At 40.8% G+C, this 17,500-nt stretch overlaps 1 protein-coding gene across 1 annotated transcript in view; it reads left to right on the plus strand.

The window, feature by feature from the left end:
- LOC145392144 (nephrin-like) overlaps positions 1–17,500 on the plus strand; it is a 236,979-nt gene that overhangs the window by 150,675 nt on the left and 68,804 nt on the right. The window contains exons 11-12 of the mRNA XM_080266596.1: positions 50–236; positions 7,119–7,231. Of these exons, the coding sequence (XP_080122722.1) occupies positions 50–236; positions 7,119–7,231 (300 nt within the window). The remainder of the gene's footprint in view (positions 1–49; positions 237–7,118; positions 7,232–17,500) is intronic.

Genomic DNA, 17,500 nt, shown 5'->3' on the forward strand with positions numbered 1-17,500 from the left:
TCAAGCTCACAGTCTTAACATCCATATATTTCTTTCTCCCTCCTCACAGTCGCACCGTGGGACGTCACTATATCGACCTCGCCCTCGACGGTGAAAGCGGGCGACATCTTGAGGCTGGAGTGTCGCACCACCTCCAGCCTCCCGGCCTCCAACATCACCTGGACCTCCGGGGGGCAGATGCTGGAGGCCTCGTCTGTCCATGCCTCCAAGGGCGCTCACGGAGGCACTATTACCAGGTGGGTTAGGTATTTACACTATCAATCTACCTATCTATCAATCTATCCATCTATCTGTCTGTCTGTGTCTGTCATTTACCTACCTATCTATCTTCTATATTCATCTATTTATTTATCTATTCATCCATTTGCCTATCCACTGCCAGATGCTTTAATCACGCATGGAGTGGCCACAGACAAATCACCTCCATGTCGCCCCTTCCCTTCCATTTGGTTGCCTTCCCTCCAACTCACACCTCCCCCGCTCTCATATACCTCTCTACACCATCCCCCCATCTCATCCTCGGTCTTCCTCTCACCCCTTCACGGACGATTTTCTTCTCAGGAGATGCTTGTAGAGAGAAATATTCTTCTAAAATATTTCTGAACTTGATATGGTTAGTCTGTAGGATTTAAGACAGCGCTTTATTATAAGGGTGAAAAATGCTTAAGGGAATTACTGCAGTCTTTTTTTGGTGCGTTAAGCTGAGAATTTACGTCTGGGGTTGAAATAAATCTGTGTTTATTAAATTCTTGATGATCCCTCGCGATATTGCTCAGCTTTGTGATTAATCAGGAGGTAATCTTGAATTGTATGATTAGTCTGGTCGGTTGATAAACACTCATATTAACAGCCTAATCATTCCTAATCGTTCTTAATCACTCCTAATCATTCCTAATCGCTCCTAATCATTCCTAATCACCCCTAATCGCTCCTAATCATTTCTGATCACCCCTAATCATTCCTAATCACCCCAATCATTCCTAATCATTCCCAATCATTCTTAATCACCCCCAATCATTCCTAATCACCCCCAATCATTCCTAATCACCCCAATCATTCCTAATCACCCCTAATCGTTCCATATAATTCCTAATCACCCCTAATCATTCCTAATCACCCTTAATCATTCCTAATCACCCTTAATCATCCCTAATCACCCCTAGCCATTCCTAATCACCCCTAATCATTCCTAATCATCCGCAATCATTCCAAATCACCCCTAATCACTCCTAGCCATTCTTAATCACTCAGTAGACGCAAGACAGGTAAAACAAATACCAATGCAGGTAAAAAGACCCCCAAAGACCCTATAATAAGACCCTCCATGAAAAATATCCCTAATCAATCAACAGACCCGGCAACAGGTAAACATACAGCAATAACAGATAGACAGACAGCAACAACAGATAAACACACAGCAATAACAGGTAAACAGAAGAGTGACAGGTAAAAAGACACAATAACAGATAAGCAGTCCCAATATTAACAGGTAAACAGACCCAATAACAACAGGTATGCAGACCCAATATTAACAGGTAAGCAGACCCAATAACAATAGGTAAGCAGACCCAATTTTAACAGGTATGCAGACCCAATAGTAACAGGTTAACAGACCCAATAACAACAGGTAAGCAGACCCAATAACAACAGGTGAACAAACCCAATAACAACAGGAGAACAGACCCAATAATTACAGGTAAATAGACCCAATTTTAACAAGGCAAACGGAAGTAAACAGACCTGACAGGAACAGGCAAACAGACCCAATCAAAACAGGTAAGCAGACCCAAGAACAACAGGTAAACAGACCCCAAAAGACCCCTAATGTGAATAGATCCAGGTACTAATCACCCTCGCACTCCAATCACCTCGTTTGGCGTGTGGGGCCTCAAAATCATCCACCCCTGCCCCTCTGATCACGTACTAACAACCCTCACAGTCGCAATCTCTCCCTAACTGCTTCATTTCCCCAGCTCTTGTTACGTCACTGGCCTCCTCGCGGCATCCATCCGTATTTATAAAGCTTCTTCTTCCACCCTTTGACTCATCTTCATTTTATTCTTGCTATCTCAGGGCGATTTTATTTTTAGGCTAATATTTATGAATGTTCTTGAGTTTTTTTCTAAGATGCATTTTTTTTTTTAAAGTAGCCAGTGCCCTTACGATCGTTTTATTTATTATTATTATTATTATTGTTGTTGTTGTTGTTGTTATTATTTTTATTAATGGGCAGACTTCTAGTAATCAGGAAGTTAATGAACGTTTGAACGCAGGACGATTAAAATAATAAGAACGACACTAGACTCAAGAGCATAACCTGTGCATAAGATTCCTTGTTTATTTATTATTCTATTTACTGTCTTCATTTACACAGATTTTAATTTACTTACCGTATTAAATTAAGTTTACTTATTTACATTCAGTTATTCATTTACTTACCGTCATCATTCAAACATTATCAAATATCAATCAAAATCTTTAATAACTAAAAAAATAAAATAAATAAATACATAAAGACAAAAATAAAAACACGTCCTCAATCTAAAACCCTTAACCACAAACTGACCCCAAATCAGGCTAATTCCAGCAACTAAAACCATCCGTAGCAACTCTGGCCAAATTTAGCATACCCGAGTGAATTTCATCTATATGCAAATGCGTAACTTCGCGTACGAGTGTAAAGCATGGCGGATTGTTGTTCCTATTCTCGTCAGCTCAGGGGTATATACGGCACTTCTTCGTGACTATTTTGTCTCCGAGTCTGTTACTGTACTCTCTCTCTGCACCCACAACTTCTACATCTTAAACCATCTCATCTCACCTACAAATCTTAAGCATTTTATAAGCTATAGAAAAGATGGACCTACACTTACAGAGGGTAGTCTTTAAATACCGCTGCACTAGACTCTCCCTGCAGTATCTTTTGTGTTGCGAAGATGGCTCAGTGTGCTGGTATGGGCGTTGACGTGGATGTACGAAAAGAATAAATAACACAGGATAAACACTGATAAAGCTGACCGAGACGTACCCTAACACAGGAGAAATAACCCTGCAGAGTGTAAGTGGAGCGCTATATATGGAACACACTGTATCACAGGTATTTAAACAGTGAAAGGTTACGTCAGTACTAATGCTACATGCAGGGCATGTCGCTACAAATTTTAAATAAATACATAAATACAGTAGTTTTTCACAATTATTCACGCCAATTATGGGGCCGCACATATAATATTTTAGCAGGGATTCGCTACATTAGTTATATATTATAAATATTACGCGTATATAAAAAGCAGCTATGTATTCACACCAAATTACAGTGATGAAGGAACTGTGCTGACAATAAAAATATTTTTCAAACTCTTTGGGTTCGATGAGACTCCATTATGAACAAAATAGTCGGGGGAAAACCACAACACATACACACACACAAAATATTGTACATATAAATGTATATACATACACACGCACACATCAAAATATTATATATATATATATATATATATATATATATATATATATATATATATATATATATATATATATATATATATATATATATATATATATATCTATATATATATATATATATGGGGGGTTTGGTGACTAAAAACCCAGTAGGCAAAGGGAAGTACTCAAAGTACTAAACCTTCCCCCCAAAATTCCATGTGCACCAAAATTAAGTGGTCACTGGTTAACCTTTTCTGTAAGCAGATGGTGTGTGTGTGTGTGTGTGTGTGTGTGTGTGTGTGTGTGTGTGTGTGTGTGTGTGTGTGTGTGTGTGTGTGTGTGTGTGTGTGTGTGTGTGTGTGTGTGTGTGTGTGTGTGTGTGTGTGTATTCCAGACGAATTTCTTAAACTTGGTAAAGATCTCACGCAAAAAAGGCTTGATGAAAATTTTATCCAAGCTTTCCAGTTCTAAAGTCTCCCATAAGCTGACTTAAATAGGATGGGGAAACCAAAACTAAAGGTAGCAAAGATATCACTGTGAAAGAGTTAAACAGGTAACACACAGTTTACAAGGACCTTAAACTGAACAAAACATAACTACACAAACTTACTTCCACAATGAGGCGAGCAAGTTAAGGGTGTTTTAAGTTACAGGGCCATGCATCGCTGTAATAATTCTTTTTACGCCCTTAAAATGACCGAAAAATAACCATATAAACGTCCTTCCACTAAAATGTCATCAAGTATAACGATAAACAAGCGTCCTTATACTTACACACGAGTACCCTAAGTTAAAAGTATAAGTTACAAAGGACAGTACTGTACCTCGTCATATCACGTCTTAAAACAGTACAAAACATTACTCCATAAACTTCATCTAAAATGGCACATAGTACACCCTCAAACTACACAAAACATAACTTACACAGGCCTCCTCCTCCTTGCACACGGGGTAAGTTACGGGCACTGTGAGTTATAAGGCCTGGTATGGACTGTTGTTAGAATCCGAGTTGTTTGTTGACACTGCCACGCCCCCCGCCCTTGTTGGACGCATTAGTGGGGAGAGCAATGATGTTCCTCTCTCTCTCTCTCTCTCCTCTAGTTTTATCCGTCCTTCCTTCCACCCTCTCTCCTTTTCCTCCTCCTTCCTTCATACCTCCTCTCCTCCTTCCTCTTCCATGCTCCTCACATCAATCTTCCTCCTCATCTCCAGATAATTTTTTTCCTCATTTCTCGCTCATCATTTTTATCATTCCCCGTCTTCCCCTTCATCTCTCTCACGTCCTTCCTCTACCTCTCGTGTCTTTTTCCTTCTTATTTTCTTTCAGCTTTTATTCCTTTTTCTCTTCATTCCTTTTTCTTCTGTCTCATATGATTCTCTGTCTTCTCATTATCACCTCTCTTCACGTTTCTCGCTCTTCTCTTTTTCATATATTTTTATCTCTCTCTCTCGCTCTCTCTTGCTTAAGTCATCTTCCTTTTTATGTGTATTTTCACGTATTTTAACTTCACCTAATTGGTATACATTTAATATTTCTTTCCCTTGTGTTTCATTAATTTTCATCCAATGTACTCTAGTCTTCCTTTCTTCCATTCTCTTTCGTTATATTTTTTCTCTGCTTCCTAGTCCTCTTTTTCGTCACTTTTTCTCTCATTCTTTCTCCTGTTTTTTTCCTCCCTTCCTTCCTTCAATAAGACCCTTTCTTGTCCTACACACATATCTCCTACTTACTTCACACTCTCCTCTCTTCCATTTCCTCCCTCTTGACCTTTCTTATTATTTTCTCCCTGTTCTTTCCATTTCTCACTTTCCTCCTAAATTTTTCTCTTTCCTCCTCCCTTCCTCTTACTTTTTCTCGTGTCCATCCCTCCTCAGTCTCTCAGTCATTTCCTTGCACATTCCCTCTCCTTCCAGCCTTCCTCTTTTTCCCTCCTAACTCTTCTTTCCTACAGTCGTCGTTCTCTAGTGATCTTCTCTCTTTCACTCTTCTCCAGATTAACTTCCTCTCATTCTTCTCCGTCATTCCCCTCTCTTCTTCCCTCTCTCTTCTACCTCCCTTTTTCTCTTCTTCCTCTCACTTTCCTAACTCTCTTTCCCTTGTTCCTCCTTGTCGCCTCTCTTCTTCCTGTCTCTTAGCTTCCTCTCTTCCTTCTCTCTCTTTCCTCTCATTCTCCTCCTGGTATGTCTAACGTTCCTCCTTCTCTCTCTTCCTTCCCTCTGCCTCGAACCTCCCTCACTCGTATTTCTCACAATTAATCCTTCCTTTTGTCTTCCTCCTGTTTCCCTCCTTCCTCATATTCCTCAAACTTTCCTCTTCCTCTCTCTCTTTCCTCCAACTTTTCTCTTCCTCCTATTTTGTCATTCCTCCTGTCCCCCCATTTTTCCTTCTTTCTTTCTCTCTCTCCCTCCTCCATCCTTCCCTCCCTCTTTCGTATTCCACTCGCAGGTTTTAAAGCCCAGGATTCCTCAGTCCACCTCCCACCTCCCATCTCTTTCTCTCTCTCTCTCTCTCTCTCTCTCTCTCTCGCACACCTCCTTTCTTATTTACTCTCCCTTTCACAGCTCGTTACCAGATTCTCACCTGGATTTCGCTCAGGTCTCTTTGCATTATCTGTAATTCACTATCTTATCTATCATTCTCTCTCTCTCTCTCTCTCCCCCCAAGTTACTCTATCTTCTTTCACGCTATCTTAATTATTATCTTCCATTTCCACTTCCCTTTCAATTCATTTTTTTTTCCTTTTCATAATCAGTTTTGTTTACCTTATCACTTATCTTGGGTTATTTTTTTTTCTTTTCATATTCTATTTCCATTTTTCTTAATACTTCCTCCATCCTTATTCAATAATTCTCATATTACTTCGCTTTTAATGTTTCTCTGTTACTAATCGTTTTCATTTTGCTTTCCGAATTCTTTTAATTTTTAATATCTTTCTCTTCCTTTCCACTTTTTCTGACTCTCCACTGTCTCCTTTTCTTTCCACTTCTCGTGCTCTCCGTCTCTACTATTTTCTAGCATCTTATTCTCTCTACTCTCTTTTCGCCCATCATATTCTATCCACTTCCGTTTCTCTATCATCCTCTCTCTACTCTCTCTTTGCCCATCATATTCTCTCCACTGTCTATTCGCCCATCATATTCTCTCTCCACTCTCTTTTCTCTTATCGTACTCTCTCTACTCTCTTTTCGCCCATCAATTTCTCTCCACTCTCTTTTTCTCCCAGTATATTTTCACTATCTCAAAGAAAAAAAAAAAAAAGGAAAAATGGAAATAAAATACTCTCACTATTTCACGCCTACCATCAATCCCCAATCAATCTTGACTAAAAAAAAAACCATTCTCTCTTAACAACCTCACAAACCTGACCAGAATCGTTTACCCCTTCTGCGGGATACTTTTTTTTATTATTACCTAAATTTTACGTGATAAATTCCACTTCAGAAATTACGTGTTCTAGGTTTACACTAGCTTAACATTAAATTTAACATTAAACTTAACTTTCAACACTTAACCTTATACTGAAAATTTAACACAAACTCAACCAACCTAACCTAATCTCACTAAATTTAACCTAACCTAAACTAACCAAATCTACCCTGACCTAACCAAAACTAACCTAACCTAATCTACCCTTATCTAACATAACCTAATCTAACCACTCCACCCACAGATCAGAACTACTGCTGGAGACCGGGGCGGGGGACAACGGGCGAGTGGTGGAGTGTATGGCAGGGAACGGACTGGATAAGCCGGTCCACAGGCAGACGGCACTAGACGTCACCCGTGAGTACGACTCTGGCCAATTCGTGGGGGTTCTACTGGGTTTGGAGGGGGTTCTATTGTGAAGGTTCTAACTGTATGTGATGTGACTGTTTTGTGAGGGCTCTACTGTATGTGTGTGGTTCTACCGTGTGATTTTTGGGGTGGGAGCGTCCAGTTTTATCGGCTGTAGTTTCATCAGGCGCTTTTTTTGATTGGGTGGTTTCTATATCCGATGTTTTCTTAAACGAGTATTTTTATTGGGTTCTCATCCAGTCTTATTACCGGATGTATTTTTAACGTGTGAATTTTTAGTGAGTGTTTTTATTGAGTGTACTGTATATGAATGTATAATTATCGGCTGTATCTTACGTGGGTGTTTTTTATTCATCGTTTTTCATCCCTTTTTTTCCCCTTTATCCAATGTTTCTTATTAGGTGTAATTTTTTGGACATATTTTTATTGCAATGTCGCCTATGCTTCTACTGAATCTCGATCAACTGGGTGTGGTTTTATCTTTCTTTTTTTTTTCTGAATGAGGTCCTGTTAGGTGGGATTCCTTCGCTTAACACAGTTCCCTCATTTTTTTTTCCTAGGCCCAAATTTCATCTTAAATCCAAAACACTATACTGGAAGGTGTGGGGGGTGACCAAGGATGAGACGGAGGGACGGAGTGAAGAGATATGAGAAAGGGGTGTGTGAGTGGGAGTAAGGGCAAAGTACACACACACACACACACACACACACACACACACACACACACACACAGGCACATAACCTAAATTACTCAACCCTCGGTCCACTACGGCCAGAGCATAAAATTTTTAAAACTTTTTTTTTTTTTTTATACAAGTCGATGCTGAAAAAGAACAAAACATTAATTTACAGAAAAAAAAAAAAAAAAAAAGGCCCATAAACTAAAACCACTCAACTCTCGGTCCACTTAACCTGCGACCTCTGGCAACCAAACCCGGTGGGGGACCATGGCCAGACTATAAAAGAGGGTCGCAGGGTCACTTTAGCCCAGTGCCTTCCACAATCTCGGAGGTAATAAGGCTCCCCTGCGGAATTTTGAAGAGGGGGCAGCGTCTGGTCTCTTCCTCCCTAATTGAGAAACCTCCCCAGGCCTATGAAACCCCGGAAGGACCCAGGTTTCTCCGGAGTTTTCTTCCAGGTTTTACGCGACGTTGATGGATGCTTGGGCTGGTCTTACGAGGTTAATAATTTTGTCCGGATTTGACGTTTTATGCTGGTTTACTCTGCTTTATTATTTTTCTCTTTCGTGAGGAGTGTGGAGACGTCTCTCTCTCTCTCTCTCACCTTTCCTTCCCTCATTTCAGCTTCTCTCTCTCTCCCTTCCTTTCCTCCTTTTAGCTTTTCTCTCCTTTCCTTTCCTTTCAGCTTTCCCAGCTTCCTTTCTTCCCTCAAGCTCTCCCTTTTTCTCTCCCTTTCTTCCCTCCCAACCATTCCTTCCTTTTATATTCCTATCCTATCCCTCCACTCCCTCTATCCCTCCTTCCCTCTCTCCATCCCTCTCCCTCCTCCCTCCCTGCTCCTCCATCTCATTCCTATTCACCTCCATCTTAACTCCATCCCCCTGGCCGTTATCCAATTTGTGTTATACCCCTCAACGCACTGAACACAATTTTTTTTCCCTTCACCCCCGCCAATTCGCACCTCTCTCTCTCTCTCTCTCTCTCTCTCTCTCTCTCTCTCAACACTCGCACATTTTATAAGCAGATTCATAACTCATGGATAAAAATCGTCAGCCAGTTACACGAATGAAAAGGTAAAAATTCGCATCAGGTAAAAAGAAAGAAAGAAAGAAAAAAAAAGACTACCAAGAAGGTTCTATTTATCGTACCTGCTGTCTCATTTGCACTAACAATTTTAAATCTTTCTTGACACAAAATTTAATATATCTTCATAGCTAACTATATCATAATACCTATCACAAGTTCACCATTAAAAGACAATTTATATATATATCCATCTAAATTCAAAAGACTGAACACACAGGAGTATATCTTATTTATTTATCTATTTTCGTATGTATTTTCCTTTGGCTGGCAGGAGAATGCGCTAATGTAAATGAGGTTGCGGGAAACTGCAGTGGATTTGATATTATTTTTTCGCCTTCTCTTTCCGTCTCGCTCTCACAAATGGATCTTCCTTATTCTCTCTCTCTCTCTCTCATTTAAACACCCTGCTAGTCACGAAGAAGTGTTACGGAATGTATGTAAAGCGGTAGCATCTTCTCTTTTGCACACTGAACTACGTGAAAGAAACTGCAAAATGACGAAAATTCTGAGACAAGTTAACATGAAGAAACTGCAGCTGATTCACCCCCCCCCTTCTCTCTCTCTCTCTCTCTCTCCGCCAATATTTGCTCGTTTGACAAGCAATGAATCAAGCGCACTGAGATCTTGACTGCATGAAGCAAAGCAACTCTCAGCATTCTGCCCACCTTCCTTCACTGATAAGGCCATGAGATGATGCCCCTTCTCTTCTCTTCTTTTTCCTCCTCCTCCTCTTCTTCCTCTTCTTGTCTTCCTCTTGTTACTGTTACTCTTTATATCTTTTTCATTTTCATTTTTTCTCTTCTTCACTGATAGGTTCACAAGATATGCCACCCTCATCCTTCACTTCCTCCTTCTCTCCATTCCTCTCCTCTCCCCTCCTCCTCCTCGCTGATGCTATTTGTCTCGTGCATTTTCCGTGAATTATGATGGGCTGGGGTGAAGACTCTCCTAGTGTTGCCATCTTGACGGGTTATGTTTTTGTTTTCTGTATCTCCGGGTTGTCTTAAAGTTCTTGATACCCGAGAGAGAGAGAGAGAGAGAGAGAGAGAGTGTGTGTGTGTGTGTGTGTGTGTGTGTGTGTGTGTGTGTGTGTGTGTGTGTGTGTGTGTGTGTGTGTGTGTGTGTTTAGTTACTATTAGATAAGTATGAACCTGTTAGGATAGTCGCCTAGTCAAGAAGGTGTATCTAACCCCTTCAGTTCGAGAAGTTTCACCGGAGGTGAATAAAATCGCTGGGGGAAATAAGAAACAAATTAAGGAAGAAAGAAATAAAGTTAAAGTTGCGAAGATGTTGCATTCTCTCGGAAGATGACAGCTTTTCTTACTCTTTCCTTGGCACTTCCACGATGTTAACTTCATCTTAAGAAAGACTTATCGGGCTGGCAGGATCACATGTAACGTTTTGAGCCAGGTAGACGAAGTCGATGGTCATTATTTTTGTACGAAATGTATCTGTGTCTGTTTGTCTATGTCGAAAACTCAAATCGCAGAAAATATTGATTGTAGAAGGAAAAGTTCTCAATAAAAGATGTTTAGAGTCACAACTTGAGTTTACATGTCACTCAACCAGCATTGGGAGTCATCCAAGATGGATACATAATAGTTAAGTTTTCATCTAACAGTATTATTACAGTCTACCGGGCTCACAGATGACGGGCAGTCTTGTTTTAATTTTTTTCACAACAAATTAAACCAAAAAAAAAAAAAAAAATCCTTTAATCATACAGTGGTAGGTAAAAGAGACACGGAAAACACACACACACACACACACACACACACACACACACACAAATATATATATATATATATATATATATATATATATATATATATATATATATATGCCGGTAAAAAAATAATAAAATTCCAATTTTTCATGTGACCCCAACTGCACGAATAAGTCGAAAACAAGACTATCCGTCATCTGTGAACCAGGTAGACTGTAATAACACGATCAGATGAAACTTAACTATTATGTATCCATCCTGAATGACTCCCAGTGCTGGGTGAGTGACATGTGAACTCAAGTTGTGACTCTAAACAACTTTTATTAAAAACTTTTCCTTCAACAATCAATACTTTCTGAGATTTGAGTTTTCGACTCAGACAAACACACACAGATACATTTCGTACAAAAATAATGACCATCGATTTCGTTTACCTGGCTCAAAAAAGACTTACTAAAATCGACTAGTCGTACCTAACATGACACTAAAAACCAACATATACGTAATCATTTTTTCCTCTTTTTTTTTTTAATGACCCCCCCTTGCGCAAATAAAGCCAAAAAATATTTAAGAAGTTTCAACCCCTTATCCTCAACTCCAGGACGAGGGACAATTTAGTGAGGAGAAACACGTCATCTTAAGACTTCCACACAAGTCTTGCAAATTGCGACATTAGGAGATGGGGCGAAGTAGGAATGAATAAGAAGGGTGGAGAGAGAGAGAGAGAGAGAGAGAGAGAGAGAGAGAGAGAGAAAGTACGGAAAATGGAAATATGAGAAGTAAAAATAAGAAAACTGGAGAGGAGAGGAGAGGAGAGGAGAGGAGAGGGAGAGGGAGGGGACGGAGAGTCGAGAGGGGAAACGAATGGGCGAGTGAGGGAGGAAGTGCCTAAGAGGAGAGAATGAATGATAAATGTGAATGAGCAGCGATAACAAACAAAAAGACTGTGAGGGAAAAGGAGAAAGAGATGATGGGAAGGGAGGGAAAGGCGAGGGAGAAAAAAGAAGACAGAAAGAAGGAAGGAAAGACAGAAAAAAGGAAGGAAGGAAGGATAGAAGGAGGGAAAGAACGAATGAAGGAATGGAAATTATGGTGAAAGGTTCAAAGGAAGAAATGGGACGAAAAGGTGAGGGAAAGAGTAGAGAAAGGGGAAAACGAAAGTGAACAGCACGAACGGGAGAGATGGGAATAACGGCAAGAAATAATGAACGATACAGGAAAGAAAAGGAAGAACAAATACGAAGGCTGCGAGAAGGATGGAAAGAAGAGGGGAGAATGATGGAAAGGAAGAGGAGAATGATGGAAAGGAAGAGGAGAATGATGGATAGAAGAGTGGAGAAAGATGGAAAGAAGAGGGGAGAAGGATGGAGAGAACAGGGGTGGTAGGGCGGGACGAGAGAAATGGGGGGGAGAACGATGGAGAAATGGTTGAAGGAAAAGGAGGAAGAAATAGGGAAAGAAGGATGAAATGGAGATAACAGGAAGAAAAATAATGCTAGGAAGAAATTAGCATATGAATAAAGAAATCACTGAAAGAAAGGGAGGATGACAGACAATAGGAGAATTTAAGGGAAAAATGGGAGAGAATAAGAAGGGAAAAATGGGAAGGAGAATAAGAAGGGGATTGAAATATAAGGGAAAAAAAAAGAATGTTAACAAAGTGAGGAGGAATAAAATAAGGCCATGAAAGAGAGGGAGAGAGAGGACGAAAGGGACAGCAAAGAGGGAAGAGACAGGGAGGAAAAAAAAGGATGGAAAAGAGAGAGAAGAGAGGGGAAAAAAAAAGACAGGAAGAAGGGATGTAAATGAGAGCAAGCTTAAGAAATAATGATAGAGAGAATGGCATGAGATTAAGAAGGCAGTGGAAGAGGGGAGGAAGACATGCGAGGAAGGAGAATTGAAAGGGAAATGGGGTAGGAATGAATGAATGGCGAAGATGAAGAACGGAAGTTAATTATACGAACTATGAAAAAGAGGAGGAAGAGGGAGAATGAATAAAAAGGTATTCATTGAGAGGGAGGAGAATAAAGGAGTGGGAAAAGAGAGAGGGAAGAAAAATGGAATGGGAAAGAGAGAGGGAAGAAAAATGGAATGGGAAAGAGAGAGGGAAGAAAAATGGAATGGGAAAGAGAGAGGGAAGAAAAATGAAGGAATGGGAAAGAGAGAGGGAAGAAAAATGAAGGAGTTGGAAAAGAGAGAGGGAAGAAAAATGAAGGAATGGGAAATGAGAGAGGGAAGAAAAATGAAGGAGTGGGAAAAGAGAGAGGGAAGAAAAATGAAGGAGTGGGAAAAGAGAGAGGGAAGAAAACTGAAGGATTAAGTAAGGGAGAAATAAATGAAGGGAAGAGATGAAGAACAGATGTAAATTAAACTGAGCATGAAAGAGGAAGAGGAAGAGGGCGAATGAATAAGACGGCAGTGAAAGAGGGGAAGGAAAGCATTCGAGAGAGGGGAAATGAAGGGGAAAGTGAGAGAGGGAGAAATGAATAGAGGGGATGAGGAAGAGATGTAAATTTCAGTGCCTAAAGAAAGGAAAAGGAGTGGGAGGAGGAACAGGCAGAGGAAAAGGAAAGGGAAAAGGCAGAGGAAAAGGACTGAAACATGGTACGAACAGATACTAACAAAAAAGTCTTGTCATAAACCCTGTGTTTTCCTGCGTTCACTTACACACACACACACACACACACACACACACACAAAAGTCACGGAAATAACAGAAAATAATATACAATCGGGTGAACAAAGTCCTACGACGTTAACTCGAATAAAATGAGAGAGAACAGGTAAGCACGAGTTATTGCGGTATTCTAAGTGGCATCGTAGTCTTCGTAACACATCTTTCTTAGCGATTTATTTTGTATATTACACCTTAGATGGTGGCGACCATCATCTACTTACATGATGTAGTGCTGCCAATTGTTTTTTGAGATGACTCTGCACTGAGTGACACGATAAATGGCTTCCTCTAAGACAGGAAACCATTTACATCGCTGGGTGGTAACCATACGAGTATAACCAGATAACGGCGTGACGTGAAGCCAACAGTGGTGCCTCTGTTAACTGCGTGGAGAGAAGCAATTGCAGCGTCCATCCAGACACCTAACCTCCACACTCTTCTCTGCGCCTCGCTGTAGCGAGGTGATTTCCACCGCCAAGGAACATCGGTTTATTGCACGGGATGGCCTTACAGGGGCAGCTGCCTACCTACAGATGATGGGTCTGTCCGGCCGACAGACCAGGGTTGCTCTACTGCTACTATAGTCTATTTATTTTCATCTGACAGAGATCCATAACCCCTTTCAGATCAGATAATGGTCAGGTGTACTCAGAATGCAGGATAAATCTGGCTAGTTTTCAAAGCAGACATTCCTACCTCATAACTACGACTCACTGATAAGCCAAGTTTTCTCAGACGAACACAAAACGACTACAGTACATCTGAACATTCTCTCCAATGTTATTTATATCACTTAAATATCGACATTCCTGGAATCAGTAAAAAAACACGAAGGCACTGAGGTGTTGAGTCCAGGATAAATAGCTGAGGAAATGGTGTTGCGAAATCCCCAAAGCCACTCAGAATACAACCCTTACTCGGGAAGAAATTTAGTGAGAAAGAGTGAAACAAGTAGAGTGGAGGACATTAGGAGAGTTAGCGAGCCATATCGCAAGCCCGTCCGCCACACCTGACACACTCAAATCACACACACACACACACACACACACACACACACAGTCTACAAATAAATGTGTGTGTGTGTGTGTGTGTGTGTGTGTGTGTGTGTGTGTGTGTGTGTGTGTGTGTGTGCAAAACACCTAATGGTATCCGCTCACTCAATCCCGTTCAATTTCTCTCACTCACATACCCACACATACTCGTAAGTCCCCTCTCTCTCCCTCTCTCTCCATAACCCAATTGGCTGTTTGGTATACGTGGCCTCCTGAAACTGGCAAAGCGACCCGCCACTGAAATTGAGTTTACTGCCGCCTACACTCGCCAAGTTTGGGGTCCCTGCCTGCGGGCCTGCTGCGCTGTATGTGCCCGAGGCTGGTAGTTATGGCTGTAGTGATTGGTAGTTTGGCTGGTTAGGGTGGTAGTTAGGTAGTTAGGAAGGTACGTGATGATTAGGAAGGTAGTGTTCTAGAAGCTATGGTGTTTGGTAATAGAAGTGGTATTAGTTATGGTATGTGTTAGTTGGGAAGATGGAGTGTACCAGCTACTGTGTGTGGTAATTGTGGTAAAATTGGTAGTTAAGGTGATGTGATTGGTAGTTCGGCTGGTTTGGTGAGGTAGTCAGGTAGCTGGGAAGGTATGTGATGGTCTGGAAGGTGGTGTGTTGTAGTTATGGTGTGTGGTACTTGTGGTTTCTGAGTTAGTAGTTAGGGTGATTGTGAACAGCATTTAAGGTGATATGAAATGGTAGTTACGTAGTTAGGAAGACATGTGACGGTTAAGAAGGAAGTGTGTGATAGTTATTCTGGCTTGTTTGCTATAACTGGCACAATTGGTAGCTATGGTGGTAGCAAGGCTGGTAGTTATGGTAGCAGTAATTGGTAGTTAGGGTGGTTACGTATTTAGAGGGAAAGTCTGTGTTAGATATGATGTATAAAAACAGTGTACATATAAGTTGCTGATCTGAGACTATTATATGAAATGTAGACGAACTCATACACACACACACACACACACACACACACACACACACACACACACACACTCCATCCATCGTACTCCCAGCATAAAGGGAGACACTGACAAGGTCCACTCCATGTTAGGTTCAACTTTTTTCCCCACTACAACAACCCCAAGTGTGTCTCATTAGCGCTGACCTCAGGATCTGTGTCATCTGTCTGTGCATCGTCTGTGTGCAATACGTCTGTCTGTGTACCATCTGTCAGTCCCTGCATCCCCCTCTCTTGCCACGATCGATGCATCTGATTATATTCCCTGGGTTTACTGAAGGGCGAAAATCTGTGTGGTGTTTGTTTAAGGTCTTCGTGTGTGTGTGTGTGTGTGTGTGTGTGTGTGTGTGTGTGTGTGTGTGTGTGTGTGTGTGTGTGTGTGTGTGTGTGTGTGTGTGTGTACTATTTCCTTAAGTCTTATTATCCGCCTCGTTATGTGGTGATGACCTGTGTGGTTTATGTATATGGTCTTTGTTGTTTGCTTATTTCTTGGCTTCTTGTGTGTGTGTCTCTGCTTTTGGTACTGGAAGATAAATATTTGTGCAGTCTTTGTATTGGGTCTTTGTTCTTCCTCTGTTTCATGATTCCCTGTGTCTGGTTTTCTGCCTTGTATACTGAGGGACAGAGATGTGTGTGTGTGTGTGTGTGTGTGTGTGTGTGTGTGTGTGTGTGTGTGTGTGTGTGTGTGTGTGTGTGTGTGTGTGTGTGTGTGTGTGTGTGTGTGTGTGTGTGTGTGTGATTCTCTATCATTTACTGGATACTGGAAGATGTGGCTTCAATTTATTGAACTCTAATATTTGTCTGCTTCCTAATTACCTGTGTCTGGTGTTCATTAACTCTAAGCTACAGTATGTCTGTCTGTGGTCTAGATTTTATACCATCGTACTGAAGGAATTAATCTCGAAACATAATTTTGCAGGTAACTAGACTAAAAATTGACATAATCATGGTCAAGGAGTTACCCCCTGATCTAAGAGGACTTATAAAGAGGGTATTAATTTATTTCTTAATATATATATTTATTTAGGTACAGAATTCTGTGACGCCTGTATCATTCCTGTACTTTCCAAAGTTAAATAAAAACCAAATAGCAATGAGAGTAACATGACTGTCTATCTATCAATCTATTAATGTCTATCTACTGCCAGGCGCTATAATCCTGTACGGGGTGGCCATAAACAAAACGCCTCAACTTTACCCTATCCTCCACCACTTGGCTGTCCTATCTCCAACTCACACATCTCTCTCTCTCTCTTACATCTCCCCATAAGACACTCCCTCGAAATACCGAAGCTAAAGTACAAAATACTGACTCAAAACACGACATTCACTGCTTCTCTGGCTAATGGACGGAGGGGGGGACTATTCTACACAGGACTCTTATTATAGGTAATGGGAGCGTCTTTTGTCATCTCGAATCCTGCAGCTGCAAAAATATTTCGTGTGGAGAAATTCTATTCAGGCCAGAGGAAGTGCCGCCACAATGGAGCCTATTATGCTTGTCAGAACTTTTCCTCGTTCGTTTAAAGTGTACAGTTTATAATAGTCTGGCATGTTGGAGCACTCTTTCCGTTTTCTTTTAATTCCCTCCTTTTCTCCTTTCTTTCGACATGCATGTTTTCTGGGTTTTCAAATAGTTTATATGCTCTTCAGTCCCTCCTCCTTTCTTTCCATCTTCCGTTCGTGTTTTCTCCTTTCTTTTCTTTCTTTCGACAAGCGTGTTTTCTGGGTACTCAAGTGGCTTATATGCTTCCTGAATTAATTTTTTTTTCCCGTCAATCCAAAGAAATCACACATCTTATTCTCGCTGCCCTATCTCAATTTTTATTCAGCTCAGGGTAGACTTTTCGACCATAGTACTGAGATCCGGCCTTATCAACTTCTTCAATAATGGACGAGTCTTCTAAGTTGAATACATGACCAAATATCGACCCAGTATAGATTTTTACAAGGCTATACGGAGCTAATAATGTCATCTAGAGTTAGCAAAATGATATATAACTGGATAGATAGATAGATAGATAAACAAATAAACAGAGACAGATATAGACATTAGATATATACCGTTGTTTACTACTTCCT

Source organism: Coenobita brevimanus, chromosome 21, assembly GCF_032717465.1.
Source record: "Coenobita brevimanus isolate Jiangsu-jjx chromosome 21, ASM3271746v2, whole genome shotgun sequence".
Lineage (NCBI taxonomy): Eukaryota > Metazoa > Arthropoda > Malacostraca > Decapoda > Coenobitidae > Coenobita > Coenobita brevimanus.